This window comes from Oncorhynchus mykiss, chromosome 23 (genome assembly GCF_057628025.1).
Source record: "Oncorhynchus mykiss isolate SJ-2025 chromosome 23, ASM5762802v1, whole genome shotgun sequence".
Classification (NCBI taxonomy): domain Eukaryota; kingdom Metazoa; phylum Chordata; class Actinopteri; order Salmoniformes; family Salmonidae; genus Oncorhynchus; species Oncorhynchus mykiss.
The window spans coordinates 15,321,343-15,330,993 of NC_143044.1; the positions used below are offsets into that span (position 1 = coordinate 15,321,343).

A 9,651-nucleotide genomic window follows, 5' to 3' on the forward strand; every position below is an offset into this window, starting at 1 on the left:
CGCTTGCATGATGACGTGTTTCTCACACGATTGGCCCATCTGTGTGATGTTTTTTCTTGCCTGAATGATCTGAATCTAGGATTACAGGGACTCTCCGCAACTATATTCAATATCCCTTTCATACCCTGCCTCCAGTCCATTTACCGATATCTGAACAAGAGAGCCTTATCAAAATTGCAACAAGCGGTTATGTGAAAATGTTATTTAATCAGAAGCCATTGCCAGATTTCTGGATAGGGCTGCGCTCAGAGTAACCTGCCTTAGAAAATCGCAGTGTTAAGACACTGATGTCTTTTGCAACCACTTACTTATTTGAGAGTGGATTCTAGGCCGTCACTAGCATGAAAACGAAATACAGGCACAGACTGTGTGTGGAAAATTATTTAAGACTGAGACTCTCTCCAATACAACTCAACATTGCAGAGTTATGTGCACCCTTTCAAGCACACCCTTCTCATTAACCTGTGGTGAGTTATTCACCATTTTTGATGAACGAATAAGGTTTTATATGTAAGAGGGCTAAATAAAGAGCAAAATTATATATCATTATTATTTGTGCCCTGGTCCTAAAAGAGCTCTTTGTCACTTCTCACACGCTGGGTTAAAACATAATTCCTATATTTAATGAATGTATTGTATAATGTGTGTGTGGCAGGCTTACAATGATGGCAAAAAAACAACATTTGAGAGTGCGCTGACCCTGGTGCAAGAGGGTACACAGCTGGAGGTTGAATGTTTGAAGGGGTACAGGACTATAAAAAGTTTGGGAACCACTGCGCTAGACCATCCATTTGGTTTGCAAATCAGTGTACCTGCGCAGCATCCGCTCAATTGTATGCCTGCGAACACATATGAAATTATCCAGCAGCCATTAAAAATAACAATAAATAAAAAAGTCTTCTGGTGGTTTAAATTTGCAGCCATGATGAATTTTTACTTCAATCAAATGAACCTTTTTAAATGACCTTTCTATTCTGTCTTCTCAGGATATACATTGGGAGACGTCTCAGCACCTACTGATGCTGATGCTGCGTTCTGACACCAGTCACCCCTGTTGTGACTCATACAGCTGGCATGCCTTCAAATGGGACAACTTCGGAATCATACAGCTGACAACTTTGGAATCATACAGCTGACATGCCTTCAAATGGGACAACTTCGGAGTCATACAGCTGGCATGCCTTCAAATGGGACAACTTCGGAATCATACAGCTGGCATGCCTTCAAATGGGACAACTTCAGAATCATACAGCTGGCATGCCTTAAAATGGGACAACTTCGGAAACATACAGCTGGCATGCCTTCAAATGGGACAACTTCGGAATCATACAGCTGGCATGCCTTCAAATGGGACAACTTCGGAATCATACAGCTGACATGCCTTCAAATGCGACAACTTTGGAATCAAGGGAGAAGGGGTTGATGTAGCATTCTCCATTTTAGCTGATTGCCTCAAATCTTATCTTCTTCACCTTGGTGAATGCTTTGTACTGCTTCTTTCTCCCAGAAATGCCTTGATTCAGCAACTGCTTTGTGCTGCCTTGTTCCTCACAGTATTTAGTATGTTGTTTTATATTGATGGCTGCCAATCGGCATTCATGTTTATCTCATTTTCTTTTGCATGTCGAGTTTGTGGTTTGCCTGATTGTAATGCTCAAGGGAACGATTCATGTGAATGAATATTAATTGTGAAATATTTCCTTCACTAATGTTCTTTGAGAAATTACTTAAATGAGTACTGAAAAGTACAATCTATGTTTGAGTTATTTAGCAGACAGTCTTAGCCAGAGTGACTTACAGGAGCAATTCAGGTTAAGTGCCTTGCTCAAGGGCACATTGACAGATTTTTCACCTAGTCTCAGGATTTGAACCAGCAAAGTTCTTAACCCGCTAGGCTACCTGCTGCATTTGCAATCATTCCACAATTTTTATCTGAACACCTCAACTTACTGAATAGACATCTACAGTATGCCATCAGACTCATTTCACCTGTTTAAATTAATGGAGGCATAATGCAAATGAACATTATTTGATTTTATTTAACTTTGGTCAACATAAACATATGAATACATTGCCACCATGTTAATTATTAAACAGAGAAATGCTTTACCAGTGTTCCTGTTTTTAATGTTATAATCAGTACATATGTCAATTCAACCTTCATTTTTGCATTGGTAACTTGGAAAACAAAGTATGCACTTTTGATCCCAATAAATGATTTAAGGGCACATGTAAGAGGCTTGTCGGAATGTCCACTTACGACACGAAGAACCATCAACTTTCCTTATTTTGGAGGTAATCTGTATATCATTAGAGCTGTATGGTGTGCAGTACTCTTTCTCTGACTAATTATATACCTAGTGTTTTCACAGCCACAAATAGCAGCAGTAATGAGAAATCTATAAAATAGAATTGAAAAATAATGCACATAAGGTTCGTAAAACATTTGGGGACATAACCAGTAGCTGTCATTGATAGACGTAGGTATTAAGGCTGCAGATTCCCTTTGTCTTGCATCTCCTCCCATGAAGTTTCCAGCCTGGATCTTAAATGAGAGGAACACAAATAAATATCTCGACACTTGCACATGATCGGTCTCAAACGGTGGTTCTGAAACGTCAGAGTAGTTCCTTTGAAGATGGCTGGAGACAACTACTCAAAAGACCGCAGTGTGACAGAATGTTTTTCCACCTCCACAACATAAAAACATGCAAAGCAGTTAAGAACATGATTTAATACAGTTCTAAATATTAAAACACATAGCTGTAGTTTTAGTTACTTTTATTAAGTGGATGACACCATAAAGGTGTACTTGAATAGATACAGTCATTGAGATTACCATGTCTGGGGGATAAATTGGGGATAGAGGGAGTGGGTAGAGAAAATAAAAAGGTCCACTTTCCAAATTCATGACCTGTAGCAAGTGCTTTGGCCTGAATGTATGGTCAATGGGGGAATGTTAACAGGTAGGCCTAAAACCCAGGAAATATCATGTTTTAGAAAGGCCCAAAAGAGGGTGTTATAACAATAACAAGAGGTCATTTTCAGGGCTTTCCATAGTTTGGTTGTTAGATTATGAAATAAAGGCTGAAAATGTCAACACAAACACCAATGTTCAAGAGTTTGACCTCTTGGGAGTGCCGTTCCATTGATTCAAAGTAAGGTGGGCTCTCCGGGTCCGATCTCTGCCCTGGCACCGATTCACCCAAGGCAAAATCAACCTCTGACTCAAAATAAAAAACAGGCAGACCAATCAACCTCCTGCAGCAACAAAAGGAGAAAAGTGCCACCAGGAGGACGACAGGGCTGTTAGTTTCTGATACGGATAAACCACTAGGCTTAACTACGCAGGAACAGTAAAGCCTTGTCCTCAGGATGGAGCCCAATTATTTTTTTAGTTGATCTTATCCTGGAAAATGTACAGGTTGTTGGTGGCTGCCACAGCGATGACATTTTCTTTGGGGTGCCAGGCGGTGTGCAGGATCTTCTTGTTGAAATCCAGGCTGTCCACGCTAATTTCGTCTTTCTTCCTCTTGCCTCCAGTGGAGACTTTGCGGGGTTTGAGTGTGCCACGCGGTTTGCTGCTCTCCCTGGAGGCCTCCAGTGTAATGTCCTTCCTGGTGTTGCGGTCAAACATCCGGAAGAAGTTGTTGTAGGAGCCAGTCATGATTGCACTGAGAAATGAAAGAAACATGAATAATTAAAACTTACATATTAGCAGAAAATTTGTCCAAAGAACAACGTAGTAGTTGCAGATTGCCTTAAACAGAGAAAGTGCTAGGTTTTCTCACCTGTCGCTACCGTTCCAGCAGCACTCAAACTTGTCAAAGATGCAGTCATTTTCATACAATGAACAGAGCTTGCTGCGAAGGTATTCGTGAACCTGGACGGGAGAACGTTGATGAGTGTATTTGGAAAATAATTGCGTCTTTCTAACTATTTTTCTTATACCCAACTCGATAATTGTGGGTAAGCAAACCACACTGAAAATGATGTTACTTGTAGTGTTATCATTAGGAAGAGCAAGCTAACCTTACAGTGATTGGGGGAAAAAATGGATAGTTACATATCATATTTTTACAATATCGCAATTTTATTTTTGAACTAGTTGGCTGTACCTGCACCAAAACTTCAGTATTTGTCCTTCATAGCTTGTTCTTCATCTTATTTTTAAATAGGGAATTAATTTTTTATCTCTCATCTCTATGCAGCAGACGTATGGTGAGCAATATGTTTGGAACATCGAATCGCAATACATATAGAATTGTGAGAATTGCAATACATATCGTATTGGCACCTAAGTATAGCGATATGTATTGTGAGGTCCCTGATAATTCCCAGCCCTAGTACCTGATATGTCTCGACTGGCCTGTTCTCCATGTTGAGGTCCCACACCTTGACGGAGAGGTAGTCCCGTGTCATCATGTAGCGCCCGCTGTGACTGAACTTCACGTCAGAAATGGACGAGATGATCTCAGAGAAGAACGACCTGCTGCTTGGATCCTCAGGCTCCTCAAAGACTACAATCACAAACATGGAGAGATACTCAAAATGACAGACAATCAAAGCTCATTTATCTCTCAATGAACATAATTTACAATGCAGAGAACAAGGCTCTACGGATACTCACACTTAGTGTGCCTATCGCAGAGTGCTGCTGCTCGCATGTCACAGAGGCGTATGGTGCCTTTGCTACTGCTGTACACAAATACATTGCATTGGTTTGGTTGGCACTCAGCAGCTGTGATCACCTCTGTCAGTTCCTCCATGTTGGCAGGCTTGATGTCTACAATGTCTGAGAACACACTGTTAAGGAAATTAACTGAAATGAGTCTAAAAGGCTCATATAGGCTAATACAGCGCAGTTCGGACAAAGCAAACATTTGCATCTAAAAGTCATGATGCTGAAGACTTCAGGACAGATAACTTTTCAGACAAAAGATACTAAAGCTTCTGTCAGTGATTTCCAAGTGCCATAGGTTAATTCTTAGGTCATCAGCGGAGAGGTACGTTTGATGATCGCTATTTACAGAAATGGAATTAATATGATATGTATGAGCGTTGGCAAACACCCTCCGAGGACTTGCTTCTACCATGAGATCCATGGGCATCAGCACTGGTACCTATAAACACAGGACAGATTTATTCAGAGGTGGAAGCGATAAGCATGCTGCGTGTGTTTGTTCTTGTACAGTGTTTGCTGAAATCTTAAAGGTTAAGCAACACTAAACCAACCCGCAGGGAGGTAATTCTAAAGGGATCCCTGAGACGTCCATCTTCGTCTTTCAAGTTGTAACCCTCAGCCCGCTTGTCTCGTTCACTGATCTTCCACAATTTGATAGTTTTATCTGTATGAAACAAAAACGTGTATGTTGAGGCTGAAGACAACCTAACCAAAAGCTTAGTAGGTTCAAGCAAAATGTTCTTACCATTTGTTGAGAGCAGAAAGTGAGCAGAGTTTTGTTGGGGTAACCATCTTATTTTGTTAATTTTTTCCTCAATTTCTAAACTTTTCAAGTAGTCAAATTCAGGTTCGTGACTCTGAAATGTGCTATAGACGTTGTATTCCCCGCGCAGGTGTGGTCTATTTTTACACTGAAAGAGAAAAGTAGATGTGCACTGCGTGTCAAACTTAGATATTAAACATATATGATAATTAGAATTTTCATAATTTCTTTCCATAACAACCTATCATAGCTGACTCCAACATGTATGTCAGTAACCAGATTTCCATCCAACCTTTTTAAGCGAGTAAAGAACGACGGATAAAAAAATGTCATTACAGGTCTGACGAAACCAGCAAATTCGGCGGTCAATTTTCCAAATGTCAACAAAACAAAATACGCTAGACAAGGTGGGATGTTTGTGTCGGTAAAATGCAAGAAATGGAGGTGGAATCTTGCTCTTTTGTCAATAATAATCTCATGTAGCCTAGGCTATACCTGCACGGTATCTGCGAGCTGTAGACTGCACGTGCCAATACCAGAGTGGGTGCATTCGCTATGAACGCAACTTTTTTTTGTGACAAAACCATCAGTAGAGTTGAAAATGGGATGCAAACCTGTACATGGGAATTTAACCGCAAAAGTCATTTTTATGTGCACTACGTCATCGCGCACAGCCTTTTAGCCGCAACAAGTCAATTTGATGGAATCATCTCTGTTGGGAAAATGCGGATTTAGAATATTTGCATGAAAATCTGTCGCCAATTGGATGGAAACTTAGCTAGTGTTTATGAAAATAAATGTAGTTGGTAATTACAAAATTCACCTCCTGTTCATGTTGAAATATGACAACTCTGCCTCCCTTGTCTCCAGTTGCTAGAAACTCTCCAGAATGGTTGAATTCAACCGTTGAGATGATATCCGCTGAAAGGAGGACATGTACCATTAAATCTGGAGCATGATTAAGTGTATAAGGGTTATCCTTATACATTTAAGGGTTATCCTTATACAATAGAAACAAATCAGCAAAATGACACCGGGTACAAAAAACAGTAATGGTGAAACTTTCATGGGTGCACACTATGCAATGTAGTCGACAGAGCAGTTTATGCATTTCTACCTCTACTTTGAAAGAATGAAACATACAAATGTGACTCTCTCCCTATCAGAATGTATGCCGCGTTCAAAACAACTGGGAACTTGGGATAAAAAGGTAGCTCCGACTGGGGAAATCATTTTGAATGGTCATCCAACTCAACCAACCCATTTTTAGAGCCCCGACTTAAGGACCTGCAGATCACAGACGTAATGATTTGACCTTGTTTTTTTCCCTTCTAGTTCACAGTTGTCATAAAAGCATCAGTACTTTATCATACAAATATGTGCTCACAAACAAAGTGAGGGAAACACTCTTTAAAGCAACTCATAGTATCAGTAAATATATTAGAAATGTTTATGAGAAATGTATATTTTGTCCATCTGGGCCAGAATCACTTGCATTTGTATTTCCAATGTGTGTATGTGACTACGTTCTGGGTGGATCTTCAGCTGGACTTGGGTAAAAGGACATCCATCTGCAAGCTTGTGAGGTTCTTTTAGTTTTTTGATAATAACAAAAAGTTAGAGATTCATTTGAATATAATTCTTGCGAAATATTACATCATAACATGCATTTAAAAAAAAAAACATATATATATATATATATATATATATATATATAGATATATATATATATATTTTTTAAATGTATTTAAAAATATATATATTTTTTAAATTCAATATTTTTCAAAGTAGATTTAAATAATTACTTTACAACATTGACTACTATTCTCTGTAACAATATGAAGGCAATGAAATCAATTGATACACTAAGCTATTCAAATTTATTTGAATGTAAAAACCCTGTAAGTGTTTCTGTTCTTGTGTTTATCTGTTTGTGATGTTTTGTGTTAGAATTTTTAAGAAGGATGCATAGATTTTTGTAACACATTTGTATTCTTCAAAATGTATAGAAATCCAATTAAAAAAAGGTATACTTGCCATGTTCGACGCAGACCTTTGACGTCATTGACAAATCGCACCCACACTAGCTAACTTAATAACTACGCTAGCAAGATGACTCGTTAGTTTACGACAGTATATTTATCTTACTAGCCTACAAAAAATACAATATCTAATACGTACTCTTGACTGCCTAAATTGTATTATATAATACATAAATGTGCGGGACATAAGTTACTGGGGACAGTTGTTTGGGTAGTTATACCGTTAGCTTGCTAATGTTAGCCGAACGTAAGCAAGAGAAGCCAGCTAAGATAACGTTAGTTAGAAAAACAAACTCCGCGTTGCCCAGCAGTGCTCCTTATATACATGCAGTGTCATGACATCTTTGTTCTTGAAAAGACAGTCAGTCAAAGGCGTAGTTGGCGGAAGTTAGCTAACAGTATCACATTTGAGCTCAAACGCTAACGTTTAGCTAGCTACCATTAGCTACTCACCTTCCGCAACATCTTCATCTATTGCCCCCTTCACTTGTGAGAAACACCACTGAAAGTCATTTCCACCGGCAACTCCTGCATAACAACAATATTGGAATAATTAGCGCCAATTCACCAACCCATTTAGTCAAATGATGTGTTGTCAGTTAACGCTAGCTAGCCAAGTTAAAACTTGCATTCAGGCCACACAGCAACGAGTGAGTGGTATGGGGACCCTTTCCTAGCTACAAAAGTAGCTTACCTGCCATTGTTTCATTTAGCAGAGTTGGCTATTACTGAACACTGCTTATTCAACCAATGTAACTTGCATGGGGTAAAAATAGTCAACATCCACAGGCAAGGTGAAGAGTCGGGATCAGATCACGGAAATCGTCTGTGATTTTTTTCCCCCCATCCAAAATGGCGCACATTGCGTGACACAATGACGTTATTTCGACATGCCTCCAAGCATCTTTCAGGTATCTATCCAGACCCCCACCATCCATCAATCCATCCATCTTCTTTGATGAGTTTTAACGGCGGTTGGCATCCAATAAATGTTGCTTTACCGCCACCAACTAGACTGGAGTATATCTCCCTTTTACTTTGCCTATAAACCAACAAATACCCTACCATAGCCCTACACGCATTAAAACCCACACACCCTAGTCCACTAAATCTATTCAGTCATACCTCAGGCCAACAGCCTGAAAGGATGGGACACCACCACTCAACATACCCTGTAACTCTTCATACTTCAAATCTCTTACACCCAAATACTTCTCTGCAGCTGCCACCACAACCTCAATTTTCTGTGACTTACTGTATGTTCCATCCCTGCAGTACAGTTGATAATCATTGCTATAAAACACAAGAAAAACCCAATCTTACTGAACCATATATCACTTGTTGGCCTATACCTTTGCACTGGTACAGATCTACTACTCACACCATTCCTCTTAGGATCCCTCCCCCTTGACCCATCTTCCTCAACTTTATTCACTGCCTCAGCATGCCGTAACTTCTGCACTACTCTAACCCTGGTAACCTCAACCTGCCTCTCTGTCACCTGACATTTTTGATTCCCAGGCCCATGGGCATCCCTACAATTAAAACATACTGCTTCTTACCCTAATGTTACACATACCTTTGTCTCATACCTTTCTGCATACTTCTCACACCTAGGAACCTCCCTCCTAAACACTGCTGCCACATGCCCATAAGCTTGACACCTTGTAACAACGTAATGTATTCTGTACAAATGCTTGTACGGGATAACTGATATATCCTAACATGACTTTGTCAAGCAACGACTCAACATCAAACAAAAAAAAAACAGACAACGACTCTTCTGTTTCTCCATTCAGGACACCCTGTCTGCATCGCACCAAACAACGAGCAGCACAAACACAGAGAATCTTCCCCTCCAGTCCACTTTCACATTTACCACTACCACCATTATTCTAACAAACCATCTCAATTTTTTCCTAATTTTTTAACCAATTCAAGCTCACCCTCTTCCTCCCTCTATCTCTTCGACCTCCTCTGCCTCGCTTTTTCCCTCCATTCCTCCTCCGTAATCCAAATATGCGTCTTCTTATGATAATACTGCACTTCTCCTGATATACTGTACATCTCGTTCTTGCTGTCTCAAGGGACTCCATTTCCCATTCACTCAGTTCCATCCTCCTATCCATCCATTCCTAACTGTAGACAGTTTTGTCTATGTT

The 9,651-nt window shown here is 39.8% G+C and overlaps 1 protein-coding gene across 1 annotated transcript; it reads right to left on the reverse strand.

The window, feature by feature from the left end:
* Positions 1-2,019: 2,019 nt before the first annotated feature.
* On the reverse strand, positions 2,020-8,462 carry LOC110502483 (serine/threonine-protein phosphatase 2A 55 kDa regulatory subunit B delta isoform). Its single transcript, XM_021580531.3, has 10 exons — positions 8,184-8,462; positions 7,943-8,017; positions 6,271-6,368; positions 5,430-5,595; positions 5,236-5,348; positions 4,946-5,123; positions 4,631-4,795; positions 4,351-4,520; positions 3,792-3,883; positions 2,020-3,674 (listed from the first exon to the last, which is right to left on the reverse strand). Exons 1-10 carry the CDS (start codon positions 8,188-8,190, stop codon positions 3,395-3,397), a joined length of 1,344 nt encoding a protein of 447 aa, XP_021436206.1. The 5' UTR covers positions 8,191-8,462; the 3' UTR covers positions 2,020-3,394.
* Between the last annotated feature and the right edge of the window lie 1,189 nt (positions 8,463-9,651).